Here is an 18,438-nt window from a genome sequence, read left to right as displayed (position 1 = left end):
CCTGCATATGGCTCTAGACTGACTAGAAGATACCTCAGTTTGAGGGGTGCCAGCCTGAGAGGGAAGTCCTGGCTGTGGGGCCCTGCACAACTCCCCCTCCTAGAGCCTCAGCTTCCTGGCCTGCCTCAGAGAAGAGGTGCGAGGTTCACACGGGCTCGAGGGAAGGCCAGGGCAGCAGGGCTGGAACGGAGCCTGAGAGCCAACTTCAAGCCACCGCAGCGCTGAGGGGATGACTCCGATGGCTGTTGCCCTGCGTGCCCTTTCCTCCTCTGCCTTCCTGGTTCCAGGAGCCGAGAAGCTGATGGGGAAACCTGTGAGTATGCAAATCCCTGCACTGTTGGGAAATGATCCTCGGGAGCTCCCAGAGGATGGCCTCCTGCCAGCCCCTCCCCAACCCCCGCAGGGCCCCCACCTCACCCTGGGGCCCTCACCAGCAGGGGCCTGACCCCGAGTCTTCTTGCGAGGTTAACCCCTGTGCTGGGGGTACAGGGGGACTACAGAAACCTTGGCCTCCCTGGCAGAGAACGAACTGGCCCCACATGGATGAAACTGCCTTCCGTGGGTGTCCCCACCCACTCTGTCCCCATCCCACTTCACTCGCCGGAGGAAAACCCAGCGGTCCCTAAAGGTCTGGGGAATTTCAACGAGGAGCCAGAGAGCTCCGAGGCTCCAGGGAAGTGGCTCTCCCAGGCCCCACGTCCCCAGTGCTGCTGACCCCTCAAACATTGCTGGTCCCCTGCAGGGCGGTCGGTGTGGGGCAGTGACTGTGAAGAGGCCACCGCTGACCACCACTGCTGCCACTTCCTGCCCTACACAGAAGGGCAGGACCCCTGTGCTGAAGGCGGGGCTGGGCAGGTCTCTGCCAGAAACTGGGGTTCAGTGGGGCACAGAGCTCAGAGTTGGGGGGGATGTAGCTGGCACCTCACGCCCTAGGACTTGCTGGTCCCCAAAGGCTCCTGCCCCCCAAATAAGGCAGTCCTGGGACCCTAGCACTTCTGCTCCAGGGCTTCTCAAATCTCTGGCTCATCCCCCCCCCCCACCCCCAGACCATAGCAGAGTGGGTGGAGTAGAGGGTGGTGAGTAAGAGCCTGTTCTGGGGACCTCCTTGTTCATGGGAAGGGTGTGGGAGATTTGGCTGAAGAGACAGGAAGTAGAGCTCTACCATTAAGGAAACTCAGGCCATCCCAGGCCATGGTATGTAAATCCTTCCAGCTAGTTCCTGGATGGGGAGGAGGCCCCAGGCTGTCATCCTGGGATGTGGCCTTTTGAAGGCCATCTCAAGGCAGGTACTGGCCACATTAAATTGCTCACCCATCTAAGAAACAGCTGCAAAACTAGGTAGAAGAAAAAGATCAGGCAACCCACCCCACCCCACACCGGGTTGGGCACGTTGCTGGGTCTGGGAAGGGTCCAAGGGCTCTGATTCCTGTGGCTCTCCAGATTAGAGCCCCACTAAAGGCCAGGGGTGCTTGTGGGGCTCTGCCTGCCACCTGCTGGCCCCTCCCGGTACAACTGTCAGCACTGGCCTGAATGAAGTGCCTAGAGACAAGCATCTTCAATAGGATCTGAAAACAAGACTCTAAAGAGAGTAATATGTAAGTGTTAAGGCAAAAATGGGAATTTTTTCTTTCCTATTTTTTGGGTTTTTTTTTTTAATGGAAGATTCTACGCCCAGTGTGGAGCTTGAACTCCTGACCCGGAGATCAAGAGTCACACATTCCATGGACTGAGCCAGCCAGGTGCCCCTAAAATGGGAATTCTTGGCATTTGCAGCTGCACCCCAGAAAGCAACATCAGAGGCATCAGTCCTGCCTTTTGCAAAGCTGAAAGCTCCAGAAAATTCCAACTGTTATGGGTAACAAATTACCCAAGAAAAGTCCTCAGGAATTGGAGAAATAAGAAGGAATAGAAAGGGAGAAAAAACAAGTATTCACATTTAAAAAGTGATCTGGGCAATAAAGTCACAGTGAGATCCATGTTTTAACCCTTTAACACATCCCATATGGCTCGGCAGGCCCACCACTAAGAATCAGATCTGCGAAATATAAGGCACTACAACACTGCCCAAAATGGCAAAAGAGGACAAAACAGCATTGGTGCCATTCAACCAGCAGAGGACTGGTTCAGTAAATCGTGGTGTGCGCACATAAAGGAATGTTAGTTAGCCAACAGAAGTGAGGTTTCTAAGCTGCGTTTATGGCACACTTTCTAAGCTGTATTACAGGTGAAAGAAGTATGCTTCCATTTTTGTAACAGGCACATGCCTGTGTGCATACTGCTCGTATGTGTTCAAAGCTCCTCTGGAAGGGCACGCAAGGAACCGCCTCTGGGAAGGACAACTGGGTGCTGAGGGATGGCTGGACTGATTTTTTTCATTGACCGTAATACTCCCATCCATACTATTTGAATATATGCCATTTGCATGTATTATTTATTCAAATTGCATCTTTTAACGCCTCCTTAAGGAACAGAAATAAGTTATGGGGGTGGGGAATCTGAGGAGGGTTCTAGCAGCTAGGGCCTCCAAAGGCTATTCTTGTCCACGAACAGTAAACACTGAGAGCGTACACACCCCCAACACATATATGTTGTTAAATCAGGATAAATGCCCGTTCTGAAGATCAAAATGGTTGAAGTGCAGCAACTGCTTGTGGTTCAACCTAACGTTTATTTATCAAGTATCTACATGTACTAATGAATATTTATGTATGTTATATAACACATTCAAAGTGACAACTAAAAAAGGCTAAGTCAGAAAATACATACAAATTGAAGGCCTGATATGTTCCCCCTCAACCCCCTCCCAAGCCATGGGCCATCCTCCATACCCTCCTCCTTGGGGACCACCGCCCTGCGCTGAAGCGGGGGTCGGAATCAACACCACAGCCCATCTTAGCAGTGAAAACTTTTACTCTACAGATGGAGTGTTCCAAAGTGAAAATTGTTTCCAATCCTGAACCCAATTCACTTGGAAAATTCAGACACGGTAACATTTACAAGAACAGAGGAATGAGAGGCCCAGTGCCTTCTCCTCAGGCACCTTCCCAGGCCCCAAGCAGGGCAGCAGCCCGGGGAAGGACGTGTATACAAAGTTGCACGCTCGCGCACACGCTCCACTCGGCCCCCGTGCAGTGGCCCTGGCAGCGGGCTGCAGACGTGCATTTTTACACGCAGTCACGTCTCAGTAGTTGGGAGCGAGGCCGAGGGGCAGAGAAGTCAGAATAGAAGCAAAAACTAAGTCGCAGTGTTTCAGAACAGCGTATTTACTCCTTTCAAATTTAGGCCATTTAAATACTTGTTTCCATTCCCTTATTCATCACACAGGTCAAGGTATCGACAATCCTCCTTGTAGGATACTTACAGACTATTCTATAGCACCCAAAGGCTCCATTTCTCAAAGCACTCCAGAGGCCCCCAAGACACGGACAGCAGCTCTGAACGCCCGTGCTCTTGGCCCACACCAGCCCTTCCCTCTCAGGCCCTCCCGTTGGCCCCACAGTGCTGCTGGTCTTCTCCTCTGCGGGTTGTCCCTGCTCTCCATCTTCCGTTGCAGGGTATGATGCTATTTAGAACATTTGGAGTTTCAACAAAATAAACGATTTCCTCAGCCCCTGGAAGAGCAAGCATACTTAAGACTCCCTTAGGAGCCATGTACAGTAACCATCGTCCCAGAAGAAGACATGAAATAGAACTTCCAAGGGCCTGGATTTTTTTAAATGTTTTATAACCACCAACAGGAGCGAAGGACAACTTCTTCCCATTGTGGAGATGAGAAGGCTAAAGGCCTAAAGCAAAATACTATTCCCAACCCCAATAATCAGGTGAAGGCCTGCCTAGAAGGAGTCCTGGCAGCCATTCTGGCAGGGTCACTGGTCACGTGTAAGTTTGTCAGACAAACTTAGTTAACAACCAAAGTGACAAATATCACAAGCATGGTAGGCATCTCTTGGGGTTTCTGCCTAAACCTCCCCAATTTAGAGAACATAAGCAGTCTCTTGAGACTTAAATATCCTCAGTCTGTGGCCAGCTTACAGGAAAACTTTGGAGGTCCCTTAATCAATGACTGAAAACTTTACAGAGAAAATAAGTATAAAGCAAGCAGCCTACCTCTAACCATGATCATAGACATACGTGTGTATTCATATACACAGGTATGTTTTTACATAATACAGCTTTTTAAGAGCAATCCCACCAGATCTCAAGCAAATGTCAAACTATGAGAGAAATATTCTCAGGTTTACTGTGTGCTCTCCTCTAGGCCACGGAGACCACAGGAAGCCCCACTTCTCTCTCCCAGGAAAGGAGAGAAACTGACAAAGGAGGGAAGAGATGTCTTCTGGTCCCCATGGTTTTTAGCTTTATAATTGTTTTTCTCTTTTTTTAAGGAACAATCTAAATATAAGAAACTATTTTCTTAAAAACCCTGACATTAGAGTTCTGCTACCAAAGACATCTAATTAGCCACAGAGTCCAAAAAAAAAAAAAAAAAAAAAGTTTATTTGAGAACAGGAGTGAAAGCTTTTGCACATCTGACAAGGTAGACTCGTTTTGCTAACAGACACCATCCGTATTCAGCTCTACCAATATTATCACAATGGAACATATTTGTTCTAACAAAGATATGGGCCTAAGTCAAGGACTATGACTAGACAGCATCAAAGGAAAGATGGGGCCCCAAATCTTAACCCCTAGACTGATTCGCAACATAGGATTTCAATCAAACACTCCTCATGCAGTGGTTCTCAACCTGGCTTCTTATCAGAATCCCAGGGACTCTTTGGACGGAAATCCCAGTCACTAGACTGTCCCCCAGCTGGAGTCTCTGGGGGTGGGACCCAGGTATCAGTAGGTCCTTAGGCTTCCCAGATGACTCCCATGAGCAGCCGAGATCGAGCACCACTCTAGAGGCAGGTAACAGTTCAACAAATCGGCAAGTTCCCCAGCCTGGCCGGCCCTGTGAGGAAGGGGGTCTGCTGGGCATCGCCAGCTCTCGCAGATCTTATCTCTCCCTCTGCTCCAGAACTCCGTAACGTTACCAGCTTTGGGTGCAATGTTGAGCCTTTCCATATGCCTTAATGATTTTCAGAGCAATGTTTAATCAGGCAGATACCAGCAAAGAAAGAAAAATGGAAAAAGGAAGAAATTTCCATAAGGCATGATACTACGAATAAATAAAATAAGTGAAAAAACAATCTCAAGTTTAAAAGTAAAGCATGAGAAGTCAACACCTGCGAAATTTTATTTATATAAAAGAATAAAAATATCTATTTTAAAAGGATTGATTTAAACTTAGGTTTTTCAGCTTTTCCTGTTCCTTGAACATGAAACTGCCTCCAACGCAGAAAGATTTAAGATAGGTAATTATTAAATAAACCCTCTTTACCTTCCCCCTGCAAAAACACAGAGCCAAGTTCTCCATTTTCTTTATGGTAAACCAGATTATTTTCAGTGAAGAATACTGGCAACTGCATGAAGCAGATGATCAGATATGTCGGCAGGAAGGTATGAGCTGTACAACGGCATTACAAAAAGTCCCCAAAGAAAAGAAGATGGTAAAAACAATAGAAAAATAATAAAACACAAACAAAATAAGAAAATGCCCAATATTTACAGCCTCCCTCTGAAATGTGACCTATGTTCTACCTTCAGCATAAAACAAAACCAGAGAACATTTCTCAATGGGTATCACAGATGAAGCTGGTGCCAGCCAGTTTGGGGGGACACATTCATTCCAAGAAGGGAGAAATGCTTGCTGGAATTATAACCATGTCTTGGTCTTCTTGCAGTTCTGTTACTAAAAATGACACACAGTAAATGATCCAATGTGGTCTTACAGAAATGACTTGTCACCACGTTTCAGAACAGACTATTCAGAGTCACAGGCACTGGGTCTGGGAAAGCAGAGGTGGATGGCCGCGCACTCAGGTGAGGGATATGTATCTTTGTGAGGTTGGAGGAGGGAAGCAGGGCTCTACAGCCTGGAAGCTTCTGCACTAATGAGTCTTCTAATAGTCCTAAAGAGAGAAAAACAGAGTCCCAACTTACTCTCAGAACATTAGTTGGAACTTAAGAAGAAATTCATTAACAACCCTGCTAGGGGATTGCTCTATAGCCAAAGATTCTACTTCAAATGCAACAGACAATACTTCACATCTGAAAACATCCCGTCTTCCAAGTCCACAGAGGGACCAAAACATCAGTTCTGCCCTTGTTAGGTCCCCTGAGCTCACCAATCAAAAACAAAACAAAAATAAAAACAACTAGTAGTAACAATTCATTCTTTAATCAAAGGGAATTTTTCTCCAGTAAAAATGTGTAACCCTTCTCTCTATACAAATATAAAAAATAAATATAAAATATATATAAATAATAGTGTATCCAAACGGATACCCCCCTTCCCAGCCTTTAAAATGAGAGTTGTAACCTGAGATTAGGAACACTCAGCTCTGAAGACGAACACATTTTTCTAATCATCTACAAAATCACCAGCCTCTCTGAAATGGTCTGGCTGATACTTACAGCTCGTGGTTTTTTGTTTAACTTCAGATCAATCCTGCGATAGAAAAGATAAAACATATTTGCATTTTAATTTACAGAAAGAGGGGCCAGGAATCAGCTACTGCATATGGCACAAGCTATAACAAAGACTATTTGGTTAAGTAAAACCCACATTCTTCATTAGACTATGTCATATTTAGTTGTTTACCCAGATATTATTAAGCAAGTATTTAAAAACATAAGCAGATACTCTCGCCACAAGGCAAACTTAGATGACAAAAAGAAATATACAGCAGTTATGAAAGCCATATAATTTTAAAACTATTCAAAACTATACGTTAAAGAGATTGGATTAAGAGGGCATGCTCTATGTTAATGTGTTAGCTTTGTAACTATATCACTGATAATCACTGAGACACGTAATGATTAAGAACAGGAAAGAGACTAGGAGTTTGTATTTCTGGCCATGAAACACAAAAGAAATTAAACAAATTTCAATTTTTAAATCTTTCCAAACCAAAATATCAAGATCTTAAACTATTAATCTCCTTATGAAGCAAAGCCACGAAATCAATTTAAATGTGAATTAAAGGTTATCTATTTTTAAAGAAATTAAAATGCATAAAAGTGAAGTTTACTTAATTTTGCTTAAGTTATTAAATAAAATGTTACCTCCATCACGTTTTTCTGTTTTTAAAAAAAACTTCCCAGCCTAACCTAATATACATACCTACAATTAAACAGATAAACTATGGGTTAGAAAGGTCTCAAAAAGGCATATTGGTCTCTACACACTAAAAAACACAGCACAAATACTAATTCAAATCAAACTTACTCAAAGTCATAATCAAACATGCCAGACGGGCTGAGGGGCAGCATTTGAAAGGAAGAAAGCAATAGAAATTAATATACTAATTGAATAAATTAGTCGATTAGCCACCCTAGCAAGATTCGTAGAAACAAAATCAGCTTTAAGAATCTTAAGCCTTAGTTTCAAACATCAAAGCACCAAAGATTCTGCGGTTGGGAGAGTCCCTTCCCTCACTGGGTTTTGTATCAGAAGAACAGACTATGAAAGGAAAAGTTATTTCATTAGAAAATGAGGTACCTGCAGGCCATTTATTAGCTGCCAGATTCAGAGTTAGAACTTTTAAAATACGTAATTATAGTGAAAAATATAAATAGGGCATTAGAAGAAATAGAGAAAGAAGGGTTTAGTCATATATTGAAAGGGTGCTTTGAAGAGAGTACTAACAAATCAGCACAATACACTTTGACTAACACAAAAGATAAAAACATTATACATTTTTTAAAAGAAAACATTTTGCAACTTTTAAACTCAAGTTATAAGTTCTAAGAATGTCCAGGGAACATGGGATTCTTTTTTTAGAGCATTCATCCTAGAAAGCCAAGGGTCAAATGAATAAACTTTGGTGACAGTCTTGTTCCAGAAAACTGCAGGGTCACATCACTTTGCCCCTGAATTGGTGATGGCAGGTAACTGTTTATGCCAGGGCTAGTATTAAGAACACCCAAATCTACAGCCCCCCTAGTAAGACAAAGGACAGCTGACATCCACCAGCACCTGAGCCTCAGGGATCTGGAAGGGAACAATGCAGAGGAGGAGGCTGTTTAGGAGGATATCGCTGCTAACAGGCCATGGTGTGGGCAGACCTCCAAAGCAAACATTAACCCTGAGCATGACACCAGCTCTTTGGCTGGCTCCAACAACTTTCACACTGTAGACAGGTGCTAAAACAATATGCAAAATGCTCTATTTTCCTCCTGGCCCATGTCTGCAAGAGTGAAGCTGGAAGAAAGCGTAACTTCAGTATCTCTTATGCAACTGCCTCACTTAAGTCATCTGAGGAATTATCAAAAATTTAACTTTTAGGGACTCCTGGCTGGCTCAGTTGGAAGAGCCAGAAGAAATCTCTTGATCTCCAGGTTGGGTTCGAGCCCCACGCTGGGTGTGGAGATTACTTAAAATAAATAAAACTTTTAAAAAAAATTTAATTTTCAGCCTAACTTAATTTTGTTGGCAAATTAGACTGTACCTAATGAAAATATCACAAACTACCTAGAAGAATTCTAGAGTTTTGCGAATTAGTAAAAACCTCTAAGAGCCGCTATAAGTTATTATTTCAACTTTTTTCTTTAAAGGCACTGGGACTTATTATTCAGATATCATGTAAAATATAAGAATTCAGAACACTGTGATCATGTATGAATGCTAAAAATTATTTGACAAATGTTCATATTCCTCAAGAGGACAAATCCGTAAGTTATTCCTTTTTGCTACAGTACCAAATTCATTTCCATCTGCTTTACTCACCCCTAAACAGTGCCTGGCACACAGTAGGCATTCAGACATTTGTTGAAATAATTTACCACTGACTTTATCTGAGGGGGCATGGCAAGTTGGGAGGAGAAACAAGGACTGTATTGAATGCAAATGTACAAATATGTATGAACAAAGTGCTCCATCCTCCCATGATCTGAAAGAGCCACAAAGACATGAGTCGGGGACAAGGGATTTGGACATTTCCTTACTGAAGATGGCAGGAATCTGAGAACCTTCACTGGCCCCTGAAATGCTACTCTGGTGCACTGAACCTTTTTATACAGAAAGAAGGCAAATCAGCTTCACTCTGCCCCCTTTGGGTATGTAGGCACCTATGGCCAAGGGAAAAGGCCAGCCAGATATTAAACCAGTGGGATGACAAAAGGATCTTGCTTTCCAAACAGAAAACACCATTTATGGGCAGAACTTCCAACAGCGCCATGTTGAGACAGAGCATCTGGAGGTTCACAACCTCTGTGGTCCGTAGGAGCCACTATGAGGAAGGCCCAGGGAAGAATTTGCCATTTTCAGTGGAAAACAAGTGGCGATTACTACTTATGATGACTTTGAACTTTGGATCTGGATTTGCTGTACCTTTTTTATAGTAAGACATCAGCTGCTTAAGAAATAAGGATGTTTTAATTAATCCATCAAACAGATGTGAAAAGGAACATTTTAAGAGGTGCAGTCTCTTTGAAAAATGGATCAAACTCTTGTTTTCAACATACTCAATATGTTTGTAAATAAACTTATGGCATGGAAAAAAAAAAGAAAACACCATTTGTGAAAGCAATAAGTAACATCCAAGATCTTTATAAATCCTTCTATTTTTCTGGAAGGAGTTAGCTCTGGGAGCCAGAGGAAAAAAGGGTAGGAAGAAGTGCTGTTCCTATGGAAATCTACTAGAAACCTACAGGAGGAAGTTAAGTTCATGCCTAATTCCCTTTTATCAGTCAGGTGATCATGGCATTAAAAAAAAGGGAAAGTATCACCTACAATAAACAGTAGCTATCTATTGTATGACTAATGGAAAAAATGTCCCAGAAACTTCAAGGAATTGTCCCCCTACTCTAGACACTGTGAAACAGGAAAAGAATAATTACTTTAAAATAACACTGGAGTGAATTTAACAAAAGCAACACAGAGCATGGCATTTAATTACCTTAACAATTTGAAAAAATATTTTAAGAGTAATACTGGTTCCCTGCTACTGTTGGTGATAAGCTAGCATTAGTCCTACCACAGTGATCAAACAGCCTATAACCTTACACACAAAAAAAAAATGTGCAATTTTTGCTATTTCTTACTGCAGTCATGAGATTGGCATAGTGATTTTCAGTTTGCAGGAAAGTGTTAAGCAGTGACCTTGGGTCACTATTTGGAGGAAATACTATTTCTGCAGTCTAAAAACCACCACCACCATTGACAAGAAAAATTCTTACAAGAATTAGAGAATCTGTTGATGCCTAGGAGGCTAAGCCAGTTCAGGTTCATTCTATATTATCCCCATGTGCCATAACCACGAAGCTAACATCATGGATGCCTTGGGTGCGTGAAGGAATATCCCACAGGTCTGTAGAGCAACCCCGCCCAGAAGGGCACTGGAGGACAGGGAACCCCGCCCCTTCCTTGCTTGCGCCCTTTCACCTCAGTATGTAAGCTCCCAAGAGGAGCAGGACAAAAGCCAGCCTATGGACACCTGGTTTTCATGCCTGCCAGAAGGAAGTTTGAGGTCAGGGCAAGACTGCTCACTCTAGAAGCTATGTATCACCCTCTCTGAGTACAGCTGTGTAATTTCCAATTATCTGAGTTAATAGGCCCTAGTATTATCATACAAACCCCAGGCAGAGTGAATGCTAAAATCCTCTCTGGGTGACACCTGACCTCTCTGTCCACTGATGTCATTCCTATCTCATTACGCACTGTAAAAAAACAAAAACAAAAACAAACACAGTGGACAAACATTATCTAGAAAGGTACTCTCATATCTTATACAGACTTTATATTATTCCTCTCTGATATGTGAAATCACCATATTGCAGAGATATATAAAACAAAGAAATCATAAGCAAACAAACACCTTGTATTTAAAAGGAAGAAAGTTGTGTCAGATCAGCTCTGTCCACCCACAAGGGAGTAAGTGTAAGCAGGGACCAGGATTAGGAGCAAAAGACTCTCTCCCACTTGGCAGCTTCCAAACATGTACTAGTGCCATATTCCAAGTCCAACTTTACAGACTTCCCCCTTTCCTCCTTAGCTTCATCATATTAAACAAAGTGTTTATGGAATGAAACTTTTCTACACTAGAAACAGTGAGAAGGCTGTCTTCCTTCACTTTTACTCTAATGCCCACCCATTCCTCCACTGGAGAAAACTTTGCCTGTTTCATTTGGACCAGAACAATTTCTCCCCATCTGCAACAGAAAGGCGGCACCAATTCTGACAAATTTTTCCTCTAGCGAAGTCCCTTTGCAGCAACAGTCATGGCAGCCCTGGGCAGGGGAGTGGGGGTGGCGGGGCAGCAGGGCGGGGAGGTGGGGGTCCCTGCCACTGACCTGTGTCGGTTTTTATTCTTTCGTTTTTTATGGCTGCCGTGATGACCCCCTGAGGAAGTAGAAGAAGCAGCCTTCTGAGGCTTCACTCCCTGCACAGATCCGTCCAGGTCCTCAGGGTCCTCCTGGCTGGGCTCATTCTCCTGATTGTGGAAGTCTGGAGAAGTATCACTTTCTGTCCCACTTCCCGGCTCCCCTGGAGGTAATAAACACAAGTCCCAGAAGCATTAGCAGCACTCCCCAGGCAGTCCGTCAGCCAGGAATGATGTTGTTGAGCACTAATAGATAAAAAAAGCGATGCTTTCCCATCTTCCAGGACCATACATTCTAACTGACAGAGAAGACATGTGCAGTCAAAGCATCAAAGTTACCAGAGTTCCAGAAACACAAGTAATCTGAAACAGTGTAACCAGAAACAACCTACCTAAGGACAGCTGGGGGATGGGACCATACAAGCAGGAGTCCTTCCTCCTGGCTGCATAAAGGTCACTTAAACAGCAAATCCACTAATGGGATTCATAATTATACAAGAAGCCTGGGTTCCTTCCCCAAACCACACAGGAATCCTGTCTATCAAGAAAGGGGGCTCAAGAGGATAGAAGCCCCATTACTCTGAGAAATCTTAAGAATAGTATTTAAGGGGCGCCTGGATGGCTGTCGGTTAAGCATCTGCCTTTGGCTCAGGTCATGATCCCATGGAAGCCTGCTTCTCCCTCTGCCTCTGCCTGCCCCTCCCTGCTTGTGCGTCAAATAAATAAATAAAAATCTTAAAAAAAATAGTATCTAAAAAGTGGTAGTAATATTCTTCAACTGACACATATTATATATATTAAGTAAGCAAATCCAAAAACAATTTGCGTAAATATGTATTTTTAAGAATAATTACATATAATCTGGTAAATGTATACCTATTTTTTCCTGAAAGGAATTTCTTGAAACCATAATAGGTAAGGGCAGAAGAATACTTTTACTTTACTCAACTACTGAAGGAGCCCAAATATGTACATGGTTTCTAGAAATTGTCAAAAGGGGTTATGTGGACAACAGGACCAAGGACCTGTTTTCTTCTTTTCATATCTCTGTATTACAAAGTGCTGGGAAGGGATTTCAAATTGAGTTGCATATGAGTACAAAAGTAAAAGAAAGAGACGGTCCCTAAAAAGCAGAAGAGGGAGCTCTATAGCTATGAAGCCAGAAAAAGTATGCTGATGAATCATGCTTCTAAAGGTTCAGGAAAACCAATTTCATATAAAAATTGGAAAATAGGGGCGCCTGGGTGGCTCAGTTGTTAAGCGTCTGCCTTCAGCTCAGGTCATGAACCCAGGGTCCTGGTATGGAGCCCCGCATCGGGCTCCCTGCTCAGTGGGAAGCCTGCTTCTCCCTCTCCCACTCCCCCTGCTTGTGTTCCCTCTCTAGCTGTTTCTCTTTCCATCAAATAAATAAATAAAATCTTAAAAAAAAAATGGAAAATAAACTTCAAAACTTACTACACAAAACTACAGTAACCAAGACTGTGTGGTACTGGTATAAGAAGAGACATATAGATCAACAGAATGCAAAGTCCAGATATAAACCTTCACAGTTAGGGTCAAATGGCTTTCAAGGGTGACAAGACAATTCAATGAATCATATTTTTGATAAATAATGCTGGGACAACTGGACATTCTCAAAAAAAAGAATGAAGTTGGATCCCTATCTCACACCATCACAAAAATTAACTCAAAATGTATCAGAGGCCTAAATGTAAGAGCTAAAAACATACAACTCTTAGAACCCATTTGATTAGGCAAATGGTTTCTTCGATATAACCACAGGAAGCCTAACAAGAAAAAATATATAAATATGTGACCCTCATACATTGCTGATGGGAATAGAAAATGGTACAGCCACCTTGGAAACTGTTCGGCAGTTCCCCAAAGGCTAAGGACAGAATTACTAAATGATCCAGCAATTCCACTCCTAGGTATATACCCAAGAGAAATGAAAACAGGTTCACACAAAACTTGTCATGAATATTCACAGCAGTATTATACCTAGTAGCCAAATGACCACTAACTGATGAATACATAAATAAAATGTGGTACAGGGGCGCCTGGGTGGCTCAGATGGTTAAGCGTCTGCCTTCGGCTCAGGTCATGATCCCAGGGTCCTGGGATCGAGTCCCGCATCGGGCTCCCTGCTCCTTGGGAGCCTGCTTCTCCCTCTGCCTCTCTCTCTCTCTCTATCTCTCTGTCTCTCATGAATAAATAAATAAAATCTTTAAAAAATAAATAAAATAAAATAAAATGTGGTACATCCATTTAATGGAGTACTCTTCAGCATTAAAAAGAAATATAATAGTAATACATATTTTGTTTAGGGGTTTTTATCCTTGGTGTGATTATAGTGGTAAGAGCCTATCGCTTATAGAACTACCGTATAATGCAGCAATCCCACCTGTGGGTATTTATCCAAAAGAACTGAAATCAGGATTCTGAAGAGATACCTGCACTCCCATGTCCACTGAAGCATTATTCACATTACCCAAGGTGTGAAAACCACCTAAATGTCCATCAAAGCATAAATGGATAAAGAAAATGTGGTATATATAGTGGAATATATTATTCAGCCTTAAAAAAAAGAAGGAAATCCTGTCTTATGCTACAACACAGATGAACCAGGAGATCACGCTAAATGAAATAAACCAGTCACAGAAGAACAAATACTGCATGATTCTATTTTTGTGAGGTATCTACAATAGCCAAACTCATGGAAGCAGAGAGTAGAATGGTGGCTGCCAGGTGGAGGGAGAAATGGGGAGTAGAAAGTTTCAGTTACACATGAATAGGCTCTAGAGATCTACTGTACAATACTGTACCCGTAGTTAACAATACTATATCAGGCACTTAAAAATCTGTGGAAGTCAGGGCACCTGGCTGGCTCAGTCGGTAGAGCACACCTCTTAATCTCAGGTTGTGAGTTCAAGCCCCACACTGAGTGTGGAGTCTACTTAAAAAAAAAAAAAAAAAAAAAAAAATCCTGTGGAACTTGTTTTAATGTTCTTGTTAAAAAAAAATTTTTTTTTATTTATTTGAGAGAGATCACAGAGGGAGAGGGAGAAGCCAACTCACTGCTGAGTGGAGAGCCCGATGTGGGGCTCAATCCCAGGACCCTGAGATCATAACCTCAACCAAAAGCAGATGTTTAACCAGCTGAGCCACCCAGGTGCCCCTGTTTTTAGTGTCCTTACCACAATTTTTAAAAACCTATCATTTGGAGATACATATTGAAACATGAATATACAAGAAAATGGTATGATGTCTAGGATTTTCAATGTGACACAGGAGGCAGAAGTGAGAGTAGGTCGGGTATGGAGAGGGCACTGACCATGGCCTGGGATTTGGGGCAGTGTGATGGGTACACAGGGGTTTGTTTTTTTTTTTACCTTCTTTATTTGTATAGATTCAAAAACTCCCTTTAATAGAGAGTTCAAAAGTATTCACTTTTTCCTGTAGTTTATCTTGATAATATCTGTAACAGGCCTTCCCAAACTATGCTTCTAGGACGATAAATGGTGATACTCTTTTTGGAAAAGTCTACGATGTTTTCCAAAACCAAAAACCAATTCCCTGATTCTCCAGGCACCAACAATTTGATTCCATTCTGACACTTATTACCAGAGTTAGGGCAGACCCACAGGTTAAGGGCTCAGTCCCACAAGCGTGCCCCCCCCACTTCAAATACCAGGCCTCTCATACTTCTGACCAACGAGCTATAAATCAGGGGTACCCTAACCCCCCTCTTCAGGTTTCATAATTTGCTACAATGTCCATCAGCCCCAAGAACTCAGGAATACGATTTATTTACTGTTAATGGTCTATTATAAAGGATTACAACTCAGCAACAGCCAAATGCACAGGGCAAGGTATGGGGAGGGGCGGGGAGCTGCCATGCCTTTTCTGAGCACACCACCCTCCTAGCACCCCTTTTCATTCACCAACAAAAGCTCAAGTTTAGATTTTTTTTTTTTTTTGGTTTTATTTGAGAGCGCGCACGCATGTGCCCAAGTCGGGGGGAGGGGCACAGGGGGGAGGCTGATGCAGGGCTCAATCCCAGGACCCTGAGATCATGACCTGAGACAAAGTCAGACACTTAACTGACTGAACCATCCAGGCGCCCCATAGTTTGGGGATTTTTAAGGAAGTTTCTTTATGCAGTCATGATTAATTAAGTCATTGGCTGCTGGTGATTAACTCAGTCTCTAGCCCTCCTCCCCTCTCTGAGGTTTGAGGTAAGGCTGAAAGTTCTAAGCCCCCATCCTGAAGCCCTCTAGGGGCCTTCAGCCCTCAGTCATCTCCATTAGCATTCCAAAAAATTTTTTGTTTTTTAAAGATTTTATTTATTCATTTGAGACACACAGAGAGAGAGCGAGAGCATGGGCAGAGGCAGAGGGAGAGAGAGAAACAGCTCCCCGCTGAGCCAGGAGCCTGATGTGGGGCTTGATCCCAGGACCCCGGGATCATGACCTGAGCTGAAGGCAGATGCTTAACCATCTGAGCCACCCAGGCACTCAAGCATTCAAAAATTTCTTTTGTATGCAGTGTATGCCAGTCATTTTATCACTCTGGAGATTCCAAGGGTTTTAGGAACTGTGTGCCAAAGCAGGGGACAAAGACCAAATATATATTTCCCACTACACCACTGTGCTGTATTTATGAAAATCACCCCTTGACACAGTAATGCCGCTTCTGGGACACTATCATATAGAAATAAAAAGTCCATTACAAACAAGCTAGTGTATACAAGGAAGCTTACTGCAACACTGTTTATAGTGGCGAAAATGGAGACAGTGTGAATACTCACCAAGAGGGGAGGCACAACCAGATTGCTGGGTATTTTCAGCTTTTGAAAAGAATGTGAGATTATAACAATGGCTAACAGTCCTTACTAGAAGCCAGGCACTGTTCTATACACTTTAAATAGATCTTACCTATAACCCTCACAGAAACCTCTACCACTATGATGACCATTTGACAGAGAAGGGAACTGAGGAGGCTGGAGTTTAAGAAACCTGCCCAAGGTCACACATCTAACAAGGGAAAGAGTCAGGATTCACATTCAAAGATAGTTTGGCTCCAAAGCCCACGCTCTTCATCACTACTCTATACACTTCTCTCTGGATGCACTCAACCTGCAGGAGCATATGTGATAAGTGAAAAAGCAGATAATATGTACTGTTAGATCCAATTTCTTTCTTAAAAAAAAAAAATCCCTTTATGACATAACTAAAATTCCAAGTGAAAAAAAATCCCCAACTCTGTGTGTCTGCGTGTGTGTGTGTCCAGGAGGATGTGTTAGGATATCAAGCTATTAATGTTGGTTACCCTCAGAACGTTGGGGCTGAAGTAGAACACAAGGTAATTAACCTGTCTCATATTCACCTCTAAATAGTTTGACTTAGTACAATCAGAATATAATACTTTTCTAATAAAAAAAAAACTCTAGCAAAATATAAGAAGATGCGTCTAAAATGGAGAAGTATGATTAGGACAGCCTTCTCTGATAGCCCATCCTGTTCTTATGTAGGTAAAAATGTCATCTCTAAAACTGCAAATGGTGGAGGCACTGGTTAGGGAGGGAACAGGCTGACAGAGCATGAGGTTACAAAAGCTTTGGATCATAGACAGGGTGACAGAAGGGGCACAGGACTGAGTAGCGGCTGGGCACAGGAAGAGCAGATGAACCAAAAAGGTGGGAGACAAGTAAGAAAGGTAAGTTAGACACAGCAAATTCTGCCTGCATTGCAATTCTATTAAATGGCATTAATGAACCAAACCAACATATTTCCTCATTTTGGACCAGCAGCTATGGGAGTACTGAGTAAATGGATGAGTCCGTCATATTCTATAAGCACCCATGAGCAAACACACACAAAAGAGTGTAAATCAAATCAAAGCCCTATGAAGGGAGAATCCACCGCGCTACTTCTCTGAAGCGGTAACATCCCAGGCAGTAACAGATGTCCCAAAGGACGGATATGGATATTAAGTATCACAGGAGCCAGAGAAGAAAGAGTGGATTATTCAGGAGAAGCTTCACTGAGGAGGTGGAATTTAAGCTGGACCTTGAAAAATGAGAAGCCAAAATAAGTACAAAAGATAGCACAAGCAAAAGCGCAGAGAGAAAACACAAGGTACATTTGGGACAAATGAATCAAACAACATCTCTTAAGCAGATGGCTTGAGAAATGACAGCATGACAGCATAAGGAGAGCCGTGAGTGTCAGATTAAGGGATCTGACCTACGGAGACAGTGTGAGATGGTTAAAAGATGACTTGTTGCTTAACCTTTCAGACCCTGTTTCTCCATCTGTAAAATGGGAAATCTTTCTCTATGCTGAATATCCCTTATAGACAAGGCATTGGGGTCAACACTGGAGCTACGGCAATGTTTCCCACTTTCAAGGAGCCTATAATCTGTACCTGTCCCTCAAGAAGTAGCTTTAAGGAATAAATGAGATAAATGCAAGTGGCTGAGTAGTATCTAGAACACAGCAAGTGTTCAAGTCTCAATATCCTTGAGATCTACAAACATGCAAATCAAATTCTAAACAACAGACAATGTGCCGTAAAATAGTTGCTAACAGGACATAAGGCAAAGTCATCGAGTATTTCTAAACAGAGAAGTGACATCAAACAATGAATGTTTCCTGAGTTCTCTGTACAAACCCATGTTTTAGGATTATCGGGCTAGAAGTGGTTTATAAGAGGGACTGTAGCCAGGGAGACTAAACACTGTTAAAATACAAAGTTGGACCACAAAGTAGGAATAAATGACTTTCTTTTTTTTTTTTTTTAGATTTTATTTATTTATTTGAGAGAGAGAGAGCACAAGAGGAGGGAGGGTCAGAGGGAGAAGCAGACTCCCTGCTGAGCAGGGAGCCTGATGCAGGGCTCGATCCTGAGATTCCAGGATCATGACCCGAGCTGAAAGCAGACACTTAACTGACTGAGCCACCCAGGCGCCCTAATAATTGTCTCTTCTTGGTTCATGAAAGCAGGAGAG

At 42.7% G+C, this 18,438-nt stretch overlaps 1 protein-coding gene and 1 pseudogene across 7 annotated transcripts in view; one reads left to right on the top strand and one right to left on the bottom strand.

Annotated features, from left to right (window-relative positions):
• MEAF6 (MYST/Esa1 associated factor 6) overlaps window positions 1-18,438 on the bottom strand; it is a 32,727-nt gene that overhangs the window by 4,937 nt on the left and 9,352 nt on the right. For 2 of the 7 annotated variants that reach the window (XR_012381287.1, XM_073902887.1), the window contains exon 5: window positions 11,398-11,590. Coding sequence is in view for 5 of the 7 variants with exons in the window: in XM_073902887.1 (XP_073758988.1) it covers window positions 11,398-11,590 (193 nt within the window). In the remaining 2 variants the exon portion in view is untranslated. Of the gene's footprint in view, window positions 1-3,247; window positions 6,015-6,519; window positions 6,554-7,170; window positions 7,229-7,333; window positions 7,364-10,742; window positions 10,765-11,393; window positions 11,591-18,438 lie in introns of those variants that run through there. The other 5 variants (XR_003205160.2, XM_073902886.1, XM_025856388.2 and 2 more) reach the window with 5 other exon arrangements.
• Window positions 9,159-9,611, top strand: LOC141374417 (cytochrome c oxidase subunit 7C, mitochondrial pseudogene; annotated as a pseudogene).

Source organism: Callorhinus ursinus, unplaced genomic scaffold (assembly GCF_003265705.2).
Source record: "Callorhinus ursinus isolate GAN/ISIS: 27379988/994484 unplaced genomic scaffold, GSC_fseal_2.0 scaffold18, whole genome shotgun sequence".
Lineage (NCBI taxonomy): Eukaryota > Metazoa > Chordata > Mammalia > Carnivora > Otariidae > Callorhinus > Callorhinus ursinus.
Note: the sequence above shows the minus strand (reverse complement) of the source record. Positions and strands in the feature narration are given on the sequence as shown.